At 45.1% G+C, this 24750-nt stretch overlaps 1 protein-coding gene across 2 annotated transcripts in view; it reads left to right on the top strand.

Moving 5' to 3' along the window:
• Positions 1 to 24750, top strand: part of cercam (cerebral endothelial cell adhesion molecule) — a 118511-nt gene that overhangs the window by 90837 nt on the left and 2924 nt on the right. Inside the window, exon 12 of one of the 2 annotated variants that reach the window (XM_072565788.1) lies at positions 11788 to 12041. In XM_072565788.1, the coding sequence (XP_072421889.1) occupies positions 11788 to 12028 (241 nt within the window). In that variant the 3' untranslated portion in view covers positions 12029 to 12041. Of the gene's footprint in view, positions 1 to 11787; positions 12042 to 24750 lie in introns of those variants that run through there. The other variant, XM_072565789.1, reaches the window with a different exon arrangement.

The raw sequence follows: 24750 nt of genomic DNA, 5'->3' as shown, positions 1-24750 counted from the left end.
GCTTAATGACCCGGTCTCTCCAGGACTCTGCAGTAAGGAATTCCACTGATTCACTGCGAGAGGAATTTCCTCTTCATTATGTTTCAGACTGGGTGACTCTTTACTCTAAGATCATGCCCTCTGGTCCTAGATTCTCCCACAAGGGGAAATAACATCTCCATACCTATCCTGTCAAGTCCCTAAGAGTCTTGTGTCAACGGTATCCCAGTTAAAAATCACACAACCCTGTTTGTCGTCCAACAGGTTTATTTGGAAGTGCTTCCTGTTGGTCTATAGCCTGGTGTTGTGTGATTTTTAACTTTGGGCTTTTGCCCGAATTGTCGATTCTCCTCCTCGGATGCTGCCTGACCAGCTGTGCTTTTCCAGCACCACACTCTCGACTCTGATCTCCAGCATCTGCAGTCCTCACTTTCTCCTGATTTTTAACTTTGTCCACCCCAGTCCAACACTGGCACCTTCACATTATGGTATCCTAGTTTATGTTTCCCAGCTCAACCGTTTTTACTGCAGAGAACTCTTATCAAAGACTTGATGATTGGACAGTTTGGGTCCAATTATCCCCCATCCCCCTAAATGCCACATCTGGCCTGGACTGTCAATGCTAGCGATTGAGGGAAAGACCATGAAGAATGGCCACTTGAGTAAGATACTAGTGAGAGAGAGAGAGAGAGAGAGAGAGACCACTGCAGAAGCAGCTTGACTACCCCACCCCTCCATCAGCACAACATGGATCTCTGCTGAAGGTGTTGAGGTGTGTGGAACTTTTGGTGGCCTTGTCTTCACAGGAGTGAGCAGCTCCAGCCTGAAACAAAGACAGATATGAATTCTGCTTCACTCTCCACAGATGCTGCCTCGTTGGCTGAGTTTCCCCAGCGGTTTCTGTGTCAGCTCAGGCCTCAGCTGCGCCTGTTGGTTCAGATATTCCGCTTGTTTGTTTGTTTCACAGCTCTTTGAGGGGGGATAACAATTGATATTTGTTGAGTGCAAACAAACGTCTCTCCTTGCGTGCGATTTGGAATGATGCAGATCGGGTGACAGGGGCCAATGTTGAGCCAATGCAAAACGGCACAAAAATCCTGCACGCCCCCAATAGTAGCACAAAACGACATGAAGTCAGTACACGAGATGCAGACCGGTGTTTCACAGCCTGAAACCTGCACAGCTTCAAAACACAATAGATTAAAGTGGGCACCGTGCATTGGGGCTTTACAGTACTGCCTTGTCTCTTTCCACAGCTTAAGCACAAAAAAAACCTCAAAATCTGTACTGAGGTTCCATTGCCCGTGCTGAGGGAGTGCTCCATTGTCAGAGCTGCTGCCTTCCTAAATAAGGTGTGAAGCCAGGACCCTATCTGCCTGTTTGTGTGGATGTGAAAGAAACCAGGGCACTATGTCAAGCAAAAAAAGGTGCACCCATTCTTGGTAGTCTGGCCAACATTTACTGCTGAATCAATACCCCTAAAACAGTTTCTGTTCAATATATTAAGACCATAAGACCACAAGAAATAGGAATGGAAGTAAGGCCGCTCAGCCCATCGAGTCCACTCCACCATTCAATCATGGCTGATGGGCATTTCAATGCCACTTATCCGCATATTTATTCATGAGATGTGGAGTTGTTGATTAAGCCAGAATTTAATGCCCGTCTCTAAACACCATGGAAAAGGTGGTATCTGGCAGTCTTCTTAAACTGCTGTAACACCCACAATGCTGTTCATATCATTTTTGAGGTTTATGGGAGCTTGCTGTGCACAAGTTGGCCGCACATGTCCTATGTTCCAATTGCGACAGCATTTCAGAAGTCCTACATCGGCTGTGATGCACTGCAAGATGGTTTTGAAGGCCAGATATTTTATTTATATATACAAGTCATTGAGAGATTAAACATCTGTGTTCGTGTTTGTGACATAGTATCATTTCATGATAAACTGTATTGGTTTTTATAGAGCAGGACTTAACAATATTGTATTTGAAATAAGCTGAACACCATCCCACAGTCAGTGCAAGCAAATGACATACGTAGCATCAAATGGTTGTCCAGCTCATAGCTGATTCAGTGTGGTCAACATTTAAAGTGATCATAAATTATAGCTGCTACTGAGGGACATAGACTAACACTTGGAAATGAACCAGTGAAAATTACACAGGAGAGAGTTTGGCTTTAACGTGGTTGAAGGTTTTCTTGTTATGAGTGGAGTGATGTAATGTCTTACTGTTAACTCTTTTGCTTGATCCTGTTATTTTGCAGACTGGGGACTGCGTGGAAACCTGGTCAAAAAAAGGAATAGTGGTCTGGAATATTCTGGATTTGTGTTACCGTTGGACATGAACTAGAATTGTGATATCAGTTGATTATCAAAATACTGAAATGTGAAGATTGCTTTAGAATTTAACTTTCCTGAGCTCAGCTCCGGGGCCTGTTTTGTAAATTCACCACCCGCTGTTGTGAACAAATGAACTCTTAACACTACTGAGCAGCCTGGAGATCAAATCAGCTGGTGTGCCCATTCAAGGGAAGTGGAAAGAAGGTTTTACAGATTCCCTTTCACAACCTCAGAAAATGCCAGAGCTGCACCAATAAATGATATTAAATTGTGTTCACTATTGCACTGTTGCTATGTTGAGACTGTGTCACAGCTTTGGAACCCACTTGCATTGTTGGGAGTCTGTTGAAGTTTGAGGCATTGGTGTAGTAATAGGACAGCACAATGTTGGTGCAGTGATACAGTGTTGGTGCAGTGATACAGTGTTAGTGCAGTGAGACAGTGTTGGGACAGTGATACAGTGTTGGTGCGCTGATACAGTGTTGGTGCGATGATACAGTGTTGGTGCAGTGATACAGTGTTGGGGCAGTGATACAGTGTTGGGGCAGTGATACAGTGTTAGTGCAGTGATACAGTGTTGGGGCAGTGATACAGTGTTGGTGCGATGATACAGTGTTGGTGCAATGATACAGTGTTGGGGCAGTGATACAGTGTTGGTGCGATGATACAGTGTTGGGGCAGTGATACAGTGTTGGTGCGATGATACAGTGTTGGTGCGATGATACAGTGTTGGGGCAGTGATACAGTGTTGGTGCGCTGATACAGTGTTGGTGCAGTGATACAGTGTTGGTGCAGTGATACAGTGTTGGTGCGATGATACAGTGTTGGTGCAGTGATACAGTGTTAGTGCGATGATACAGTGTTGGGGCAGTGATACAGTGTTAGTGCGATGATACAGTGTTGGTGCAGTGATACAGTGTTGGTGCAGTGATACAGTGTTGGTGCGATGATACAGTGTTGGTGCAATGATACAGTGTTGGGGCAGTGATACAGTGTTGGTGCGATGATACAGTGTTGGGGCAGTGATACAGTGTTGGTGCGATGATACAGTGTTGGGGCAGTGATACAGTGTTGGTGCGATGATACAGTGTTGGGGCAGTGATACAGTGTTGGTGCGATGATACAGTGATACAGTGTTGGTGCGATGATACAGTGTTGGGGCAGTGATACAGTGTTGGAGCAGTGATACAGTGTTGGTGCGATGATACAGTGTTGGGGCAGTGATACAGTGTTGGTGCGGTGATACACTGTTGATGCAATGATACAGTGTTGGGGCAGTGATACAGTGTTGGGGCAGTGATACAGTGTTGGTGCGATGATTGTGTTGGTGCAGTGATACAGTGTTGGTGCGATGATACAGTGTTGATGCAATGATACAGTGTTGGGGCAGTGATACAGTGTTGGGGCAGTGATACAGTGTTGGTGCGGTGATACACTGTTGGGGCAGTGATACAGTGTTGGTGCGATGATTGTGTTGGTGCAGTGATACAATGTTGGTGCGATGATACAGTGTTGATGCAATGATACAGTGTTGGGGCAGTGATACAGTGTTGGGGCAGTGATACAGTGTTGGAGCAGTGATACAGTGTTGAGGCAGTGATACCGTGTTAGTGCAGTGATACCATGTTGGGGCAGTGATACAGTGTTGGTGCGATGATACAGTGTTGGTGCAGTGATACAGTGTTGGTGCGATGATACAGTGTTGGGGCAGTGATACAGTATTGGTGCGATGATACAGTGTTGGTGCAATGATACAGTGTTGGGGCAGTGATACAGTGTTGGTGCGATGATACAGTGTTGGAGCAGTGATACAGTGTTGGTGCAATGATACAGTGTTGGGGCAGTGATACAGTGTTGGGGCAGTGATACAGTGTTGGGGCAATGATACAGTGTTGGAGCAGTGATACAGTGTTGGAGCAGTGATACAGTGTTGGTGCAGTGATACAGTGTTGGTGCAGTGATACAGTGTTGGGGCAGTAATACAGTGTTGGGGCAGTGATGCAGTGTTGGGGCAGTGATACAGTGTTGGGGCAATGATACAGTGTTGGGGCAGTGATACAGTGTTGGTGCGATGATACAGTGTTGGTGCAGTGATACAGTGTTGGTGCAGTGATACAGTGTTGGGGCAATGATACAGTGTTGGGGCAATGATACAGTGTTGGAGCAGTGATACAGTGTTGGTGCAGTGATACAGTATTGGGGCAGTGATACAGTGTTGGTGCGGTGATACACTGTTGGGGCAGTGATACAGTGTTGGTGCGATGATTGTGTTGGTGCAGTGATACAATGTTGGTGCAATGATACAGTGTTGTTGCAGTGATACAGTGTTGGGGCAGTGATACAGTGTTGGTGCGATGATACAGTGTTGGTGCAATGGTACAATGTTGGTGCGATGATACAGTGTTGGAGCAGTGATACAGTGTTGTGTGATGATACAGTGTTGGGACATTGCTACAGTAGAGTACAGTGTTGGGACATTGCTACAGTACAGTGCGGTGTTGGGATATTGCTACAGTACAGTGCGGTGTTGGGACATTGCTACAGTATAGTACGGTGTTGGGACATTGCTACAGTACAGTGTGGTGTTGGGACATTGCTACAGTGTTGGGACATTGCTACAGTATAGAACGGTGTTGGGACACTGCTACAGTACAGTGCGGTGTTGGGACATTGTTACAGTATAGTGCAGTGTAGGGACATTGTTACAGTACAGTGCAGTGTTGGGACATTACTACTCTATAGTACTGTGTTGGGAAATTGCTACAGTACAGTGCAGTGTTGGGATATTGCTACAGTACAGTACAGTGTTGGGACATTGCTACTGTATAGTACTGTGTTGGGACATTGCTACAGTACAGTGCGGTGTTGGGACATTGCTACAGTGCAGTGTTGGGATATTGCTACAGTACAGTGTTGGGACATTGCTACTGTATAGTACTGTGTTGGGAATTTGCTACAGTACAGTACGGTGTTGGGACATTGCTACAGTACAGTGCAGTGTTGGGACATTGCTACAGTACAGTGCGGTGTTGGGATATTGCTACAGTACAGTGCGGTGTTGGGACATTGCTACAGTACAGTGCGGTGTTGGGACATTGCTACAGTACAGTACACTGTTGGGATATTGCTACAGTACGTTGCGGCGTTGGGACATTGCTACAGTACAGTACAGTGTTGGGATATTGCTACAGTACAGTGCGGTGTTGGGACATTGCTACAGTATAGTATAGTGTTGGGACACATTGCTACAGTACAGTGCGGTGTTGGGATATTGCTACAGTACAGTAGTGTTGGGAAATTTCTACTGTATAGTAATGTGTTGGGACATTGCTACATACAGTGCGGTGTTGGGACATTGCTACATTATAGTACGGTGTTGGGATATTGCTACAGTACAGTACGGTGTTGGGACATTGCTACAGTACAGTGCAGTGTTGGGACATTGCTACAGTACAGTGCAGTGTTGGGATATTGCTACAGTATAGTACAGTGTTGGGACATTGCTACAGTACAGTACGGTGTTGGGACATTGTTACAGTGTTGGGACATTGCTACAGTACAGTGCGGGTTTGGGACATTGTTACAGTACAGTATGGTGTTGGGACATTGCTACAGTGCGGTGTTAGGACAGTGTTACAGTATAGTACGGTGTTGGGACTTTGCTGCAGTATAGTACGGGGTTCAGACATTGCTACAGTACAGTACAATGTTGGGACATTGTTACAGTATGGTACAGTGTCGGGACATTGCTACAGTATAGTACGGTGTCGGGACATTGCTACAGTATAGTACGGTGTTGGGACATTGCTACAGTACAGTATAGTGTTGAGACATTGCTACAGTATAGTACAGTGTTGGGACATTGCTACAGTACAGTACAGGGTTCGGACATTGCTACAGTATAGTACAGTGTTGGGACAATGCTACAGTACAGTACGGTGTTGGGATATTTCTACAGTGGAGTACAGTGTTGGGACATTGCTACAGTACAGTACAGTGTTGGGACATTGCTACAGTACAGTGCGGTGTTGGGACATTTCTACAGTACAGTACAGTGTTGGGACATTGCTATTGTATAATACTGTGTTGGGACATTGCTACAGTACAATACAGTGTTGGGACATTGCTACAGTATACTACAGTGTTGGGACATTGCGACAGTACAGTACGGTGTTGGGACATTGTTACAGTGTTGGGACATTGCTACAGTACAGTGTGGTGTTGGGACATTGTTACAGTACAGTATGGTGTTGGGACATTGCTACAGTGCGGTTTTGGGACAGTGTTACAGTCTAGTACGGTGTTGGGACTTTGCTGCAGTACAGTACGGGGTTCTGACATTGCTACAGTACAGTACAATGTTGGGACATTGTTACAGTATGGTACAGTGTCGGGACATTGCTACAGTTTTATACGGTGTCGGGACATTGCTACAGTACAGTACGGAGTTCGGATATTGCTACAGTGTTGGGACAATGCTACAGTACAGTACGGGGTTCGGACATAGCTACAGTAGAGTACAGTGTTGGGACAATGCTACAGTACAGTACGGTGTTGGGACATTGTTACAGTACAGTACGGTGTTGGGATATTTCTACAGTGTAGTACAGTGTTGGGACATTGCTACAGTACAGTGCGGTGTTGGGACATTGCTACAGTACAATGTTGGGATATTGCTACAGTACAGTGCGGTGTTGGGACATTGCTACAGTACAGTGTTGGGATATTGCTACAGTACAGTGTGGTGTTGGGACATTGCTACAGTACAGTACGGTGTTGGGATATTGCTACAGTATAGTACAGTGTTGGGACATTGCTACAGTACAGTGCGGTGTTGGGACATTGCTACCGTACAGTAGTGTTGGGAAATTTCTACTGTATAGTAATGTGTTGGGACATTGCTACATACAGTGCAGTGTTGGGACATTGCTACATTATAGTACGGTGTTGGGATATTGCTACAGTACAGTGCGGTGTTGGGACATTGCTACAGTGTAGTACAGTGTTGGGACATTGCTACAGTACAGTGCGGTGTTGGGACATTGCTACAGTGTAGTACAGTGTTGGGATATTGCTACAGTATAGTGCGGTGTTGGGACATTGCTACAGTACAGTACAGTGTTGGGATATTGCTACAGTACAGTGTGATGTTGGGACATTGCTACAGTACAGTACGGTGTTGGGATATTGCTACAGTATTGTACAGTGTTGGGACATTGCTACAGTACAGTGCGGTGATGGGACATTGCTACCGTACAGTAGTGTTGGGAAATTTCTACTGTGTAGTAATGTGTTGGGACATTGCTACATACAGTGCAGTGTTGGGACATTGCTACAGTACAGTGCGGTGTTGGGATATTGCTACAGTACAGTGCGGTGTTGGGACATTGCTACAGTACAGTGCGGTGTTGGGACATTGCTACAGTACAGTACACTGTTGGGATATTGCTACAGTACGTTGCGGCGTTGGGACATTGCTACAGTACAGTACAGTGTTGGGATATTGCTACAGTACAGTGCGGTGTTGGGACATTGCTACAGTATAGTATAGTGTTGGGACACATTGCTACAGTACAGTGCGGTGTTGGGATATTGCTACAGTACAGTAGTGTTGGGAAATTTCTACTGTATAGTAATGTGTTGGGACATTGCTACATACAGTGCGGTGTTGGGACATTGCTACATTATAGTACGGTGTTGGGATATTGCTACAGTACAGTACGGTGTTGGGACATTGATACTGTATGGTACAGTGTTGGGACATTTGTGCGGGATAGTACAGTGGGACATTGGTACAGTACAGTACGGTGTTGGGGCATTGATACAATATGGTACATTGTTGGGACATTGGTGCAGGATAGTACAGTGGGACATTGGTACAGTATAGTACGGTGTTGGGACATTGGTGCGGGATAGTACAGTGGGACATTGTTACAGTATAGTGCGGTGTTGGGACATTGGCACAGGATAGTACAGTGGGACATTGGTACAGTATAGTACGGTGTTGGGACATTGGTGTGGGATAGTACAGTCGGACATTGGTACAGTACAGTACGGTGTTGGGGCATTGATACAACATGGTACAGTGTTGGGACATTGGTGCAGGATAGTACAGTGGGACATTGCTATAGTATAGTACGGTGTTGGGACATTGGTACGGTGTGGTACAGTGTTGGGACATTGATACAGTATAGTACAGTGTTGGGACATTGCTACAGTACAGTACGGTGTTGGGATATTGCTACAGTACAGTGCGGTGTTGGGACATTGCTACAGTACAGTACGGTGTTGGGATATTGCTACAGTACAGTGCGGTGTTGGGACATTGCTACAGTACAGTGCGGTCTTGGGACATTGCTACAGTACAGTAGTGTTGGGACATTGCTACTGTATAGTACTGTGTTGGGACATTGCTACATTATAGTACGGTGTTGGGATATTGCTACAGTACAGTGTTGGGACATTGATGCTGTATGGTACAGTGTTGGGACATTTGTGCGGGATAGTACAGTGGGACATTGGTACAGTACAGTACGGTGTTGGGGCATTGATACAAAATGGTACAGTGTTGGGACATTGGTGCAGGATAGTACAGTGGGACATTGGTACAGTATAGTACGGTGTTGGGACGTTTGTGCTGTATAGTAAATGGGACATTGGTACAGTACAGTACGGTGTTGGGGCATTGATACAATATGGTACAGTGTTGGGACATTGGTGCAGGATAGTACAGTGGGACATTGGTACAGTATAGTACGGTGTTGGGACATTGGTGTGGGATAGTACAGTGGGACATTGGTACAGTATAGTACGGTGTTGGGACATTGGTACGATGTGGTACAGTGTTGGGACATTGATACAGTATAGTACAGTGTTGGGACATTTTTACAGTATAGTACGGTGTTGGGACATTGATACAGTACAGTAGTGTTGGGACATTGGTACGGGATAGTACGGTGTTGGGACATTGATACAGTACAGTAGTGTTGGGACATTGGTACAGTATAGTAAGGTGTTGGGACATCGGTGTAGGATAGTACAGTGGGACATTGATACAGTATAGTACAGTGTTGGGACATTGCTACAGTATAGTGCGATGTTGAGACTTTGGTACAATACAGTACAGTACAGTGTTGGGACATTGGTGCGGGATAGTACAGTGGGACATTGCTACAGTATAGTGCGGTGTTGGGACATTGATACAGTACAGTACAGTGTTGGGACATTGGTGCGGGATAGTACAGTGGGACATTGGTACAGTATAGTACGGTATTGGGACATTGGTACAGTACAGTGTTGGGACATTGGTGCGGGATAGTACAGTGGGACATTGGTACAGTACAGTTCTGTGTTGGGACATTGCTACAGTATAGTACGGTGTTGGCACATTGATACAGTACAGTACTGTGTTGGGACATTGGTGCGGGATAGTACAGTGGGACATTGGTACAGTATAGTACGGTGTTGGGACATTGTGGGATAGTACAGTGGGACATTGTTACAGTATAGTGTGGTGTTGGGACTTTGGTGCAGGATAGTACAGTGGGACATTGGTACAGTATAGTACGGTGTTGGAACATTGATGCAGTATGGTACAGTGTTGGGACATTGCTACAGTATACTATAGTGTTGGGACATTGGTGCGGGATGGTACAGCAAGACATTAGTACACTACAGTATGCGGGATGGGACATTGGGACAGTCCAGTGTGGCATTGGTACAGTACATTACAGTGTTGGGACATTGAGGTATAGTACAGTGTAGGGACATTGGTACACTACAGTGTAGTGTTGGGACATTAGTACAATATAATACAGGGGTAGGGACATTGGGACAATACAATACAGTGTTGGGACATTGGGCAGTATTGTACAGAAATTGAGACTTTAATACAGTACAGTATTGGGACATTGGTCCAGTTTCTACAGTGTTACGGTGTCAAGTCATTGGTATAGTATAGGACAGTGTTGCAGTTTTGGGGCATTGATACAGTATAGGACAGTGTTACAGTGTTGGGCCATTGGTATAGTATAGGACAGTGTTATAGTTTTGGGCATCAATTTAGTATAGGACAGTGTTACAGGGTTGAGCCATTGGTATAGTATAGGACAGTGTTACAGTGTCGGGGCATCGGTACAGTATAGGACAGTGTTACAGTATTGGGCCATTGGTATAGTATAGGACAGTGTTACAGTTTTGGGCATCAGTTTAGTATAGGACAGTGTTACAGTGTTGAGCCATTGGTATAGTATAGGACAGTGTTACAGTGTCGGGGCATCAGTACAGTATAGGACAGTGTTACAGTGTTGGGGCATTGGTATAGTATAGGACAGTGTTACAGTGTTGGGGCATTGATATACGATAGGACAGTGTTACAGTGTTGGGGCATTGATATACGATAGGACAGTGTTACAGTGTTGGGCCATCGGTACAGTATAGGACAGTGTTAGTGTTGGGCCATCGGTACAGTATAGGACAGTGTTACAGTGTTGAGCCATTGGTATAGTATAGGACAGTGTTACAGTGTTGGGTCATCGGTGCAGTATAGGACAGTGTTACAGTGTTGATCCATTGGTGTAGTATAGGACAGTGTTACTGTGTTGGGCCATCGGTACAGTATAGGACAGTGTTAGTGTTGGGCCATCGGTACAGTATAGGACAGTGTTAGTGTTGGGCCATCGGTACAGTATAGGACAGTGTTACAGTGTCGGGGCATCGGTACAGTATAGGACAGTGTTACAGTGTTGAGCCATTGGTATAGTATAGGACAGTGTTACAGTGTTGGGTCATCGGTGCAGTATAGGACAGTGTTACAGTGTTGATCCATTGGTATAGTATAGGACAGTGTTACTGTGTTGGGCCATTGCTATAGTATAGGACAGTGTTACAGTGTTGGGCCATCGGTACAGTACCTTATGGTGTTGAGATAATATTATAATGGAATGGAAATGTTAAGGTTATCTCAGAACTGCTGGATTGGAGACTGCAATGTTTTTTTTCTGTCTGATGGTTAATTTGTTGCCATGCATTAGGCCTGTGTGTGGAGGGGCCATTGACTGAACTCATGGCTGTGTGGATGGGTTTAGGCTCAGCTGAGAACCTTCCTGAGCCAACACTATCACACAGTCAGTCTGGGGTCTCTCATGTCTGCATTTACATAGCACCGATTTTCCACCAAGCGGAAGGCTGTCCAGCTCAGACGTGGGAGACCACCTCCCCAATCCCCCTCCAATAGTGATTGCAGGAGAGGGAAGGAAGAAACAGGAGGATAGAATCACACAATAGGAAGAGGCCATTCAGCCCATTATACCTGTGCCATCTATTTGAAAAAGCACTCCAATTATTCTTGCCCTTGGATTGGGTATCTATCCAATAATCCTGCTGTTGACCCTTGCAGTTCTATTCTCAATAAAACATACCTGGATGCCTCTCTCACGTACAGTGTATTTTGTTATCTCTCACAGTGAGGAATATAAGAAAGTCTACCCCAAGCGAGACCTGAAGGTGTTTTCTGTCCGTCCATTGCTTGTGTTTCCCACTCACTACACTGGGGATCCTGACTGGCTCAGTGACACTGAAACCTCCACCATTTGGGATGATGACTCGATGAAGACGGATTGGAGCGGCTCGCAGAAGACGCTGAAGGACTCGCAAAGGGGGGCCTCGCATCAGTCCATTGGCGCTTCCTCCAGGGATGAACTCTAATCCTGACAAACAGGTCAGTGTTGAGCCAGGCAAAGGATTATCGTGAACTCCTCAGCTGCAGGCTGTTTGGATTGCGTGCACTGACTGATAGATTCCCTTCTCCTGATGGCTCAGGAGCTACCCAAAAGTGGAGTGGGTGCTGTTCAGATCAGGAACAAGTCTCGGGATGGTCCTCAGCCTGTACTAATCTGATCCATTGTAGCAGGAGGGCCAAGTTAGCCTCATTCTGACATGAAAGAGCAAAAACAAATTGGGTTACAGTCCCCCTACTTCACAGTGGTTCATTCCACAGTGGTTGATGACTCCCTCGGTCGTGAAGGAGGGAGCAGTCACTTAATTAGAGGGAGAATAACAACATCAACTTGCATTTATACAGCATCTTCAACTAGGTAGAAACATCCCAAGGTATTTCACAGGAGGGATTATTCATCAAGATTTACCGCTGAGCGGCAAAATGTGGAACTAGGACAGGACACCAAAAGCCAATGGGTTCTAAGGATCATTTTAAAAGAATAGAGAGAGATTTAGAGAATAGGAGATGTTTAGGGAGACAATTCCATGGTTTAGGCATATACAGGAACAAATACCAATGGAAAATTAGAGTTCATCGAGTGTCCAGAATTGAAGGAGAGCAGATATCTTGAAGTGGTATAGGATTACTAAGGTTACAGAGGTGGGGGGTGGGCGGGGGCGGTTGGGGGCGGGGAGGGTAGGGAATGAGGCTACACAAGGATTTATCCCCTCCCTCCCCACCCACCTGTCTCCTGTACATGCCAATGTTTTCTATGAATGTAGTTCCATGAATCTCAGAAGTAGGGATCACATGTACTGGACTCAGTAACAGAAATAACGGGACTGGGGTAAATCCTGCCCATCTCTAAGGAGCCTAGTGAGCGGGCATTTAAAGTCACCAGTGGATCTTACTCACCACGGCTTCTGATCTTAGTGTTTTCAGTTCTCCCATTTGGACCGTGAGGATCAAACATTTTCCCCCAAACTCCGTTCACTTGAAAGTGCCCAGGACCCTTCCTCTCCTCCACTCAGCATTCAGCCCTAACCTGCTGACCAGCTCAGCATTCCACTCCTCCAGTGCTCTAGAGGATGGGACAGTCCTTGTACAGCGCTGCCTTTTACCAAAACCTCGGTCCCTGTGTTAAACCCAGGCCATTGACATCAGTCAGGTCACAGTAACCTACAGAAATCTGCTAACCTATATCAAACAGAGTGAAGGCCCGTGACCAATAGATTCTTACCACTGGCACTGCCAACCTGGCAAAGTTGGTGTTTTGTTACTTTATGGTGAGTGAGCTCGAATGTTTACCATGATTTTGGAAGCATGGAACATGCCCATATTTCTGAAGTCGAATTAAATGATCTATTCCCATAATAGGTGGATCTATGTCTATTCTCAGAAAGTGAATTGCCGAGCTATATTATTTTGAACCATAATGAGGGGCTCCCAGCTGTAATCAGGAAGGCTGACAATCTTGCCTTATCCTACCACGCATTGCAGGCAGCTGACATCCTGGATTGCCAGGAAGTTCCAGGCATGGAGCCCAGCTCTTTGCATCATCCCAAACTCCCTGAGAACATGTATCTTAATATCTAGCAGTCTCCTACATAAAAATCCTGCAGTCTCAGAATGGAAGAAGTAAGAGCAGGAGTGGACTATTTGGCTGACTAAGTCTGCTCCACCCTTTCTAAGAAAAAAATCTAAGTCACACCCACGTCTTTACACAAAAAGCCATCAGCCTGAATAGGCTTCCTGTGGACTGGTTAGCTCACAGATAAACCAATGTATTTTTGTCTCTATCATCATCACTGTATGTGCTTACAGTACAAGAGGCACTTTGAGATGTTTTAATACATGTATGCAAATTTTTTGAAGCAAAACTGTACACACACACACACACACACACACACACACACACACACACACACACACACCTAGAGATTCCACATTCATTTGCGGGAAATTCATTACTTTCATTTTCCTGGTTCTCGGTTAGCTGACTGTTCCTTTGTTTTTCTCTCTCAACTTTGCAATCCCTATCCCCCTTTGACAGCCCCTCTCCCTATTTTGCAGACCCTCACCCTCTTTGAATTTGCTCACTGTCCACTGCAGACTCTGATTCCCCTTTGCAGCCCCATACACACTCCCCATCCTAGGACCCAGCCTTGCTCCCTGAACCCTGCCCTCACCAGCCATGGTTCCCATTTCCCCCACTACATCCTGCCTCAGTGACCCAGCTTTCTTCAACCTTGCTCACTGCCACGTTCACATACTCCAATTGCAGGTTGGTTCTCCCCTGCATTCCCTGCTGTTGGCCTCACCAGTTCTGTCCATTCTACTTAGCTGTCAGCGATTTAATTTTCCTGGCCATTTGGTTGCTTTCAGCGGTGAATGTGACCACTGCTCGTGTTAATTTTGAGTGCTGGTTGCTTGTCGCTTCATCCAAGTCAGAAAGTGTGGTGCTGGAAAAGCACAGCAGGTCAGGAGCATCGGAGGAGCAGGAGAGTCGACGATTTGAGGATAAGCCCCTCATCCTGATGAAGGGCTTATGCCCAAATTGTTGACGCTCCTGCTCCTCAAATGCTGCCTGCCCTGCTGTGCTTTTCTAGCGCCACACTTTTTGGCTCTGATCTCCAACATCTGTGGTCCTCACTTACCCACTAACTCTTCATCCAAGCCACTCATTGATATTGTAAATGGCTCAGGCCCTGGCACTGATCCTTATGAAGCTCTGCTAGTCACATCCTGCCAGCCTGAAAATCCCTTGTCTATGTCCACTTGCTGCATCCTGTTAACTGATAGATAATCAGGAGGCTGGAAGAACACAGCAAGTCAGGCAGCATTAGGAAATGGAGAAGTCAACGTTTCAGGTGTAACCCTTCTTCAGTACTTGCATCCTGTTGATTAGCAAATCCTAATTCATGCTAATAAATACTTTTGCTATTCACCGTATCTATGCCCCTCATGATTTTATAAACCTCAACCTCCTACATTCCAGTGAAAAATGTCCCAGCCTATTTATAAAATTCAAAGTCTCCATTCCTGGCAATACCCTGGTAAATCTTTTCTGAACCCTCTCCAATTAATAACATCCTTCCTAGAGCAGGGTGGCCAGATCTGGACACCTGACTCCAGATGAGGCCTCACCAATGTCCTGAACAACCTCAACTTGATGTCCCAACTCCTATTCCCAACGATCTGAGCAATGAAAGCAAGCGTGCTAAACACCTCCTTAACCACCCTGTCTACCTGTGACTCAAATTTCCAAGAATTATGTATCTTAACCCCTAGGTCTCTCTGTTCAGCAAAACTACCCAAGGTCCTGCCATTAATTGTAAATGGCCCTTGGTTGTTTTACCAAATTGCAATACTTCTGTATCCAAATGATGTAGCTACTTGTCAGAGCTGGCTCTGCATTATGACATAGTGCCTGGTATAGTAGACAACACAGCATCCAGTTTCCATACAGCACGCTGACACACCTTCCCACTTCAGATCACACTTTGGTAGTACCAACGACCCTTCTGCACCACATTCCCATCAACTGCTTTGCATTCCAAGCCAATTGACACTGTACAATCTGACAAAAAAGCAGGAGCTACTAGCTCAGTTAATACTTTTAAAGCTAAGATCAATGGATTTTCAATGCACGGGAGTAAGGAGTTAAAAATCACACAATACCAGATTATAGTCCAACAAGTGCTTTCAATTAAACCTGTTGGACTATAACCTAGTGTTGTGTGATTTTTAACCTTGTACACCCCAGTCCAACACCGGCATCTCCAAATCAGGAGTAAGGAGACAGTGAAGTGGATAGGGTATTTACGTACATGTGAATGAGGAGCTGGCCATTTTGCCCTTCAAGCCTGCACTGTCCTTTGTGGCTGATCTGATTGTAACCTCAAATCTGTATTCCTACCTAATGCTGATGACCTTTCAACCCCATGTTGAAAACACGTCTAAAATTTTTGTCTGATCTCTGGTTTAAATGGGTGACCTCTGATTCATAAACAGTGACCCCTAGTTCTATATTCTCCCATTATAAGAAACAGTCTCAAAATCCACCCTGTCAGTATCCCTCAGGATCTAATATGTTTCCATGAAGTTACCTCTCCTAAATTCCAGTCAATACAAGCCTAATTTGTCCAAAACAAACCCCTCCCCAGCCCACCCATTAAAGTATAAGTCAAACTAACCTTCAATGAAATACCTCCAATGCATTTATATTCTCCCTTAAATATGGAGCGGCACGGTGGCACAGTGGTTAGCACTGCTGCCTCACAGCGCCAGAGACCTGGGTTCAATTCCTGCCTCAGGCGACTGACTGTGTGGAGTTTGCACATTCTCCCCGTGTCTGCGTGGGTTTCCTCCGGGTGCTCCAGTTTCCTCCCACAGTCCAAAGATGTGCAGGTCAGGTGGATTGGCCATGCTAAATAGCCCGTAGTGTTAGGTAAGGGGTAGATGTAGGGGTATGGGTGGGTTGCGCTTCAGCGGGGCGGTGTGGACTTGTTGGGCCGAAGAGCCTGCTTCCACACTGTAAGTAATCTAATCTAATCTAAATGTGACTAATGTCTCACCTATGACCTGCACATATCAAGCATAACCTCGCTACTTCTGCCTTCAGTTCCCTTTGGGATATGTGGTGACCTAATTACTCGCTGTACCTGCATACCAACCTGTTAAAATCCATACACAAGGACAAACAGATGTCTCTGCATCCCCAAGCTCTGCAGTTTCACACCATTTAGATCATTTGCTTTTTATATCATATGTTTCTGTTAAAGGTCAACAGAAAGCCACAAAAAGAGTTAAAAGAAAAGTAAGGTAGAACATGAGGAAAAACTAGCACAGGATATAAAGACAGATAGCAAAAGTTTCTATAAATAGTTAAATTGAAAAAGAGTGGCTAAGGTAAACGTTGGTCCTTCAGAGGATGAGAAGGGGCAGTTAGTTATGGGATATGATGAAATGGCTGAGGAATTAAACAGGTATTTTGTATCAGTCATCACAGTGAAAGACACCAATAACATACTAGTAATTGACAAAGAGACAAAGGTACGTGAGGACCTGGGAACAATCATTATTACGGAAGAGCTAGTGTTGGGCAAACTAATGAAGCTAAGGATAGATAAGTCTCCTGGCCCTGATGGAATGCATCCCAGGGTACTGAAAGAGATGGTGGGAGAAATAGCAGGTGCACTGGCGGTAATTTTCCAAAATTCACTAGACTCTGGGGCAGTTACAGCAGATTTGAATACAGCAAGTGTGACACCACTGTTGAAAAAGGGAGGTAGACAAAAGATGGAGAATTATAGCCAATTAGTTTAACCTCTGTAGTGGGGAAGATACTTGAGTTTGTTATCAAGGAAGAAATAGGAAGGCTTCTGGATAGAAATTGTCCCATTGTACAGATGCAGCATTGGGTTCATGGAGGGCAGGTCATGCTTAACTAATATATTGGAATTCCATGAAGGCATTACGAGCAAGGTGGACAACAGGGACCCAGTGGATGTGGTGAACCTAGATTTACAAAAGGCGTTTGACAAGGTGCCGCACAAGAGGATGCTGCATAACAGAAGAATGCATGGCATTAGGGGTAAAGTATTAATTAGCATGGATCAAGGATTGGTTGATTAACAGGTAGCAAAGAGTGGGGAGAAATGAGTGCAATTCTGGCTGGCAATCAGTGATGCATGGTGCGCCTCAGGGATCGGGGTTAGGACTGAAATTACTTACAATTTATATAGATGATTTGGAGTTGGGGACCAAATGTATAGTGTCAAAGTTTACAGATGACAGGAAGATGAGTGGCAGAACAAAGTGTGCAGAGGGCACATTGAGTGAGTGGGCAAAGGTCTGGCAGATGGAATACAATGTTAATAAATGTGAAGTCATCCATTTTGGTAGGAATAACAGTAAAAAAGAGTATTACTTGAATGGTAAAAAGTTGCAGCATGCTGCTAGGCAGGAGGTCCTCGGTGTCCTTGTGCATGAATCACAGAGGGTTGGTCTGTAGGTACAACAGGTAATTAGGAAGGTAAATGGAATTTTGTCCTTCATTGTTAAAGAGATTGAGTTTAACAGCAGAGAGGTTATGTTACAGCAATACAGGGTGCTGGTGAAGCCACACCTGGAGTACTGTGTGCAGTTTTGCTCTCCTTACTTGAGAGAGGATGTACTGGCACTGGAGGGGGTGCAGAGGGGAATCACCAGGTTGATTCCGGAGTTGAGAGAGTTGGATTATGAGGAGACGCTGAGTAGACTGGGATTATATTCGTTGTAATTCAGAAGAATGAGGGGAGATCTTATAGAAACATATAAAATTACGAAGGGAATAGATAAGAGAGAAATGGAGAGGATGTTTCCAGTGGCAGGTGAGACTAGGACAAGAGGGCATAGCCTCAGGAGCAGATTTAGGACTGAATTGTGAAGGAACTTCTTCACCCAGAGGGTTGTATATCTATGGAATTCCCTGCCCAGTGAAGGAGTTGATGCTACTTCAGTAGGTGTTTTTAAAGCTAAGGTAGAGTTTTTTTTTGAAAAATAAAGGAATTAAAGGATACGGTGAGACGGTGGGTAGGTGGAGCTGAAACCATGAAAAGATCAGCCATGATCTTATTGAATGGCAGAGCAGGCCCGATGGGACCACATGGCCTACTCCTGCTCCTAGTTCTTATGTTCTTATTTCATTTTTCCTGCCAAAATGGGCAGTTTCACTTTTTCTCACATTATATACCATTTGGCACATATTTGTCCCCTCAGTTAGCCTGTTAAGATCTATTTGTAGCTTCCTTATGTCTTCTTTGCAACTTACTTTCCCATCTATCTTACTGTCATCAGCAAATTTGGCGACTATACTTTCTGTCCCTTCGTCCAAGTTATTTACATCGATTGTAAACAATTGAGGTTTTAGCACGGAGCCCTGTGGCACATTCAAGTTTACATTGTGCCAACTTGAAAACAACCAGTTAATACCTACAATCAATTTCCGGGTAGCCAGCCAATCTTCTATCTATGCCAGTGGGCTATTCCCTACACCATAACCCTTAGTTTTCTCCAATAATCTTTGATGTAGCACCTTATCAAATCCCTTCTGGAAACCTAATTAAAGTACATCCATCAGTTCCCTCTTCCCCACAACAAATGTTGTCTTCTTAAAGAACTCCAATAGATTGGCCAAATGTGATTTCCCTTTCACGAGGGAATGATCCCCCCTTATTCTTCTGGATTCCAATGAATATAATTCCAGTCTACGCAGTCTCTTCTCAGAAGGGCACTTGAACTTATCCAAATGCCCTTGCTATCAACTCTTTAACATTAGCTTCTAACATTTTCCCTACAAAAGATACAGTCATTGAGATGTACAGCACGGAAACAGACCCTTCGGTCCAACCTGTCCATGCCGACCAGATATCCCAACCCAATCTAGTCCCACCTGCCAGCACCTGGCCCATTTCCCTCCAAACCCTTCCTATTCATATACCCATCCAAATGCCTCTTAAATGTTCCAATTGTACCAGCCTCCACCACATCCTCTGGCAGCTCATTCCATACACATACCACCCTCTGTGTGAAAAAGTTGCCCCTTAGGTCTCTTTTATATCTTTCCCCTCTCACCCTAAACCTATGCCCTCTAGTTCTGGACTCCCCAACCCCAGGGAAAAGACTTTGCCTATTTATCCTATCTATGCCCCTCATACTTTTGTAAACCTCTTTAAGGTCACCCCTCAGCTTCTGACACTCCAGGGAAAACAGCCCCAGCCTGTTCAGCCTCTCCCTGTAGCTCAGATCCTCCAACCCTGGCAACATCCTTGTAAATCTTTTCTGAATCCTTTCAAGTTTCATAACATCTTTCCGATAGGAAGGAGACCAGAATTGCATGCAATATTCCAAAAGTGGCCTAACCAATGTCCTGTACAGCCGCAACATGACCTCCCAACTCCTGTACTCAATCCTCTGACCAGTAAAGGAAAGCATACCAAACGCCTTCTTCACTACCCTATCTACCTGTGACTCCACTTTCAAGGAGCTATGAACCTGCACTCCAAGGTCTCTTTGTTCAGCAACACTCCCTAGGACCTTACCATTAAGTGTATAAATCCTGCTAAGATTTGCTTTCCCAAAATGCAGCACCTCACATTTATCTGAATTAAACTCCATCTGCCACTTCTCAGCCCATTGGCCCATCCGGTCCAGATCCTGTTGTAATCTGAGGTAACCCTCTTCGCTGTCCACTACACCTGCAATTTTGGTGTCATCTGCAAACTTACTAAATAAACCTCTTATGCTCGCATCCAAATCATTTATGTAAATGACAAAAAGTAGAGGACCCAGCACCAAACCTTGTGGCACTCCACTGGTCACAGGCCTCCAGTCTGAAAAACAACCCTCCACCACCATCCTCTGTCTTCTACCTTTGAGCCAGTTCTGTATCCAAATGGCTAGTTCTCCCTGTATTCCAAGAGATCTAAGCTTGCTAATCAGTCTTTCCCTCCAACAACTTGCCCACCACTGAGTTCAGGCTCACCAGTCTATAGTTCCCTGGCTTGTCTTTACTTCTTAAACAGTGGCACCACGTTTGCCAACCTTCAGTCTTCTGGCACCTCACTTGTGACTATCAATGATACAAATATCTCAACAAGAGGCGCAGCAATCACTTCTCTCGCCTATTTAGATTACTTAGAGTGTGGAAACTGGCCCTTCGGCCCAACAAGTCCACACTGACCCACCGAAGCGCAACCCACCCATTCCCCTACATTTACCCCTTTACCTAACACTACAGGCAATTTAGCATGGCCAATTCACCTGACCTGCACATCTTTGGACTGTGAGAGGAAACCGGAGCACCCGGAGAAAACCCACGCAAACACGGGGAGAATGTGCAAACTCCACACAATCAGTCGTCTGAGTCAGGAATTGAACCCAGGTCTCTGGTGCTGTGAGGCAACAGTGCTAACCACTGTGCCACCGTGCCGCCCACGTAGCTTCCCACAGAGTTCTCGAATACACCTGATCAGGTCCTGGGGATTTATCCACCTTTAACCATTTCAAGACATACAGCACTTCCTCCTCTGTAATCTGGACATTTTGCAAGATATCACCATCTATTTCCCTACAGTCTATATCTTCCATATCCTTTTCCACAGTAAATACTGATGCAAAATATTCACTTGGTATCTTCCCCATTTTCTGTGGCTCCACACAATGGCCACCTCGCTGATCTTTGAGGGGCCCTATTCTCTCCCTAGTTACCCTTTTGTCCTTAATATATTTGTAAAAACCCTTTGGATTCTCCTTAATTCTATTTGCCAAAACTATCTGATGTCCCTGTTTTCCCCTCCTGATTTCCCTCTTAAGTATACTCCTACTGCCTTTATATTCTTCTAAGGATTCACTCGATCTATCCTGTCTATACCTGACATATGCTTCCTCCTTTTTCTTAACCAAGTCCTCAATTTCTTTAGTCAACCAGGATTTCCTATACTTACCAGCCTTCCCTTTCACCCAGACAGGAATATACTTTCTCTGGATTCTTGTTATCTCATTTCTGAAGGCTTCCTATTTTTCAGCCGTCCCTTTAACTGCAAACATCTGCCTCCAAACAGCTTTTGAAAGTTCTTACCTAATACCGTCAAAATTGGCCTTTTTCCAATTTAGAACTTCAACCTTTAGATCTGGTGTATCCTTTGCCATCCCTACTTTAAAATGAATAGAATTATGGTCGCTGGCCCCAAAGTGCTCCCCCACTGACACCTCAGTCACCTGCCCTGCCTTATTTCCCAAGAGTAGGTCAAATTTTGCACCTTCTCTAGTCGGTACACCCTGAATCAGAAAATTGCCTTGTACACACTTAAGAAATTCCTCTCCATCTAAACCTTTAACACAATGGCAGTCCCAGTCGACGTTTGGAAAGTTAAAATCCCCTACCATAACCACCATATTATTCTTACAGATAGCTGAGATCTCCTTACAAGTTTGTTTCTCAATTTCCCTCTGACTATTGGGGGATCTATAATACAATCCCAATAAGGTGATCATCCCTTTCTTATTTCTCAGTTCCACCCAAATAACTTCCCTGGATGTATTTCCAGGAATATCCTCCCTTAGCACAGCTGTAATGCTATCCCTTATCAAAAATGCCACTCCCCCTCCTCTCTTGCCTCCCTTTCTATCCTTCCTGTAGCATTTGTATCCTGGAACATTAAGCTGACAGTCCTGCCCATCCCTGAGCCATGTTTCTGTAATTGCTATGATATCCCAGTCCCATGTTCCTAACCATGCCCTGAGTTAATCTGCCTTCCCTGTTCGGCCCCTTGCATTGAAATAAATGTAGTTTAATTTATTAGTCCTACCTTGTCCCTGCCTGCCCTGACTGTTTGACTCACTTCTGTTTTCAGCTGTACCCGTCTCAGATTGATGTCTTTCCTCACTATCTCCCTGGTTCCCACCCCCCCCCCCCCACCCCCACTCCCCCCCCCCACCCCCACCCCTCCCCCCCACACCCCCCCCCACCCCCCCCCCCCCCCCCCCTCCCCCCCTACCTTACTAGTTTAAATCCTCCCAAGCAGTTCTAGCAGATTTCCCTGCCAGTATATTAGTCCCCTTCCAATTTAGGCGCAATCCATCCTTCTTGTACAGGTCACTTCTATCCCAAAAGAGATTCCAATGATCCAAAAATATGAATCCTTCTCCCATACACCAGCTCCTCAGCCATGCATTCATCTGCTTTATCCTCCTATTCCTACCTTCACTAGCTCATAGCACTGGGAGTAATCCAGATATAACTACCCTTGAGGACCTCCTTTTTAAATTTCTGCCTAACTGTCTGTAATCGCCCTTCAGAATCTCAACCTTTTCCGTTCCTATGTCATTGGTCCCAACGTGGACAATGACCTCCTGCTGGCCCCTCTCCCCCGTGAGAACATTCTGTACCCTCTCTGAGACATCCTTGATCCTGGTATTATTCTGCTTTTTCTCTGCTGGCCACAGAAACGTCTGTCAGTACCTCGGGGCTACAGAATCCCCTAACACAATTGATCTCTTGGAAGCAGACGTAACCCTTGTTGCATTAGAGCCAGTCTCAATACCAGAAACTTGGCTGTTTGTGCTACATTCCCCTGAGAATCCATCACCCACTACATTTTCCAAAACAGCATACCTGTTTGAAATATCCACAGAAGATCTAGCTGCCTACCTCTCTTACTCTTCCTGGAGTTAACCCATCTATGTTACTGTATCTGAGACTTTCCCGCCTTCCTATAACTGCCATCCATCACATACTGTTGCTGTTGCAAATTCCTCATCGCTTCTATCTGTCTCTCCAAACGATCCACTCGATCTGATAAGATTCACATCCGACAGCATTTATAGCAGATATAATCTGCAGTAACCCTTAAACTCTCTTTGAACTCCCACATCTGACAAGAAGTACATATCACTGCAAAGGCCATTTTTGCTCCTTCACAATCTACAGACCCAGAAAATAACACCGTCTTATTCCTCTTCAAGCACTGCCCCAGGTTAAATTAATAGCTATAGCTTATATATTAAGTTTAATCAAGAGACTTATCTCCAAAAACATATAATCAAGAAAGAACCCACTGTACTCACTAATACAGCCTTTCTCTTGGACAGACTTAAACCAACAATTAACTTATCTGATTCTGTGCTGTGAACTTCGCCCAACAGTTCCTCCAAGATTAATTGTGAATTTCACTGTTTGTTAATTTTCCCAGATGCACTCCGATGTCCAGCGATACATGAATTCAAACAGCAAAGGCAGTAACTGTGCAGGTTCTCTCTCTCTCTCTCTCTCTCGCTCCTGCACTGTCCTCACCATGTGCTTCCTTTGTCTGCTCTTCTCCCTTTTAAAACTGCTGTTGTTTTGACTTTTTTTTTCCCAAAGTTCCAAAACAGTGCAACAGCATACAAAACAGTAATTACTGGTCCTGGAATTCAAGGAAATCACCTCCAACACCTAAAATACCTCACAAAAAGGAGCAGCTCTTACAGCTAGAGATTTTTCCCATCCTCCATCTGGCTGCACTTCCCTGCTTCATGCCTTCCTTCTTTTCTGAACGCTTTAAAATTAGCTTCTAACATTTTCCCTATGATAGATGTTAAGCAAATTGGCTGCACATTCCTGCTTCCTGCCTTCCTTCCTTTCTTTCTGAATATTATAGAGTTATGTTCACTATCTTCCAACCACGGCACGGTGGCACTGCTGCCTCACAGCGCCTGAGACCCGGGTTCAATTCCCGCCTCAGGTGACTGACTGTGTGGAGTTTGCACGTTCTCCCCGTGTCTGCGTGGGTTTCCTCTGGGTGCTCCGGTTTCCTCCCACAGTCCAAAGATGTGCAGGCCAGGTGAATTGGCCATGCTAAATTGCCCATAGTGTGAGGTAAGGGGTAAATGTAGATGTAGGGGTATGGGTGGGTTACGCTTCGGCGGGGCGGTGTGGACTTGTTGGGCCGAAGGGCCTGTTTCCACACTGTAAGTAATCTAATCTAATCTAATCTAATCAAATGGGATTGTCTCTGAATCAAGGGAGTTTTGGAAAATCAAAACCAATGGATCAATTATCTCATAGCCCCTTCCTTTAAGACCCTATGTAGAAGTCCATCAGGACCAATGATCTCCTGAGCTACACATGCTCCAAGGTTTCTCGTTTGAAGATCAGAGTTGGCCTGACAATCATGGCATTGATTTC

This window comes from Chiloscyllium punctatum, chromosome 49, assembly GCF_047496795.1.
Source record: "Chiloscyllium punctatum isolate Juve2018m chromosome 49, sChiPun1.3, whole genome shotgun sequence".
NCBI lineage: Eukaryota > Metazoa > Chordata > Chondrichthyes > Orectolobiformes > Hemiscylliidae > Chiloscyllium > Chiloscyllium punctatum.
The sequence above is the reverse complement of the archived record's forward strand: the minus strand, read 5'-3'. Positions and strand labels throughout refer to the sequence as shown.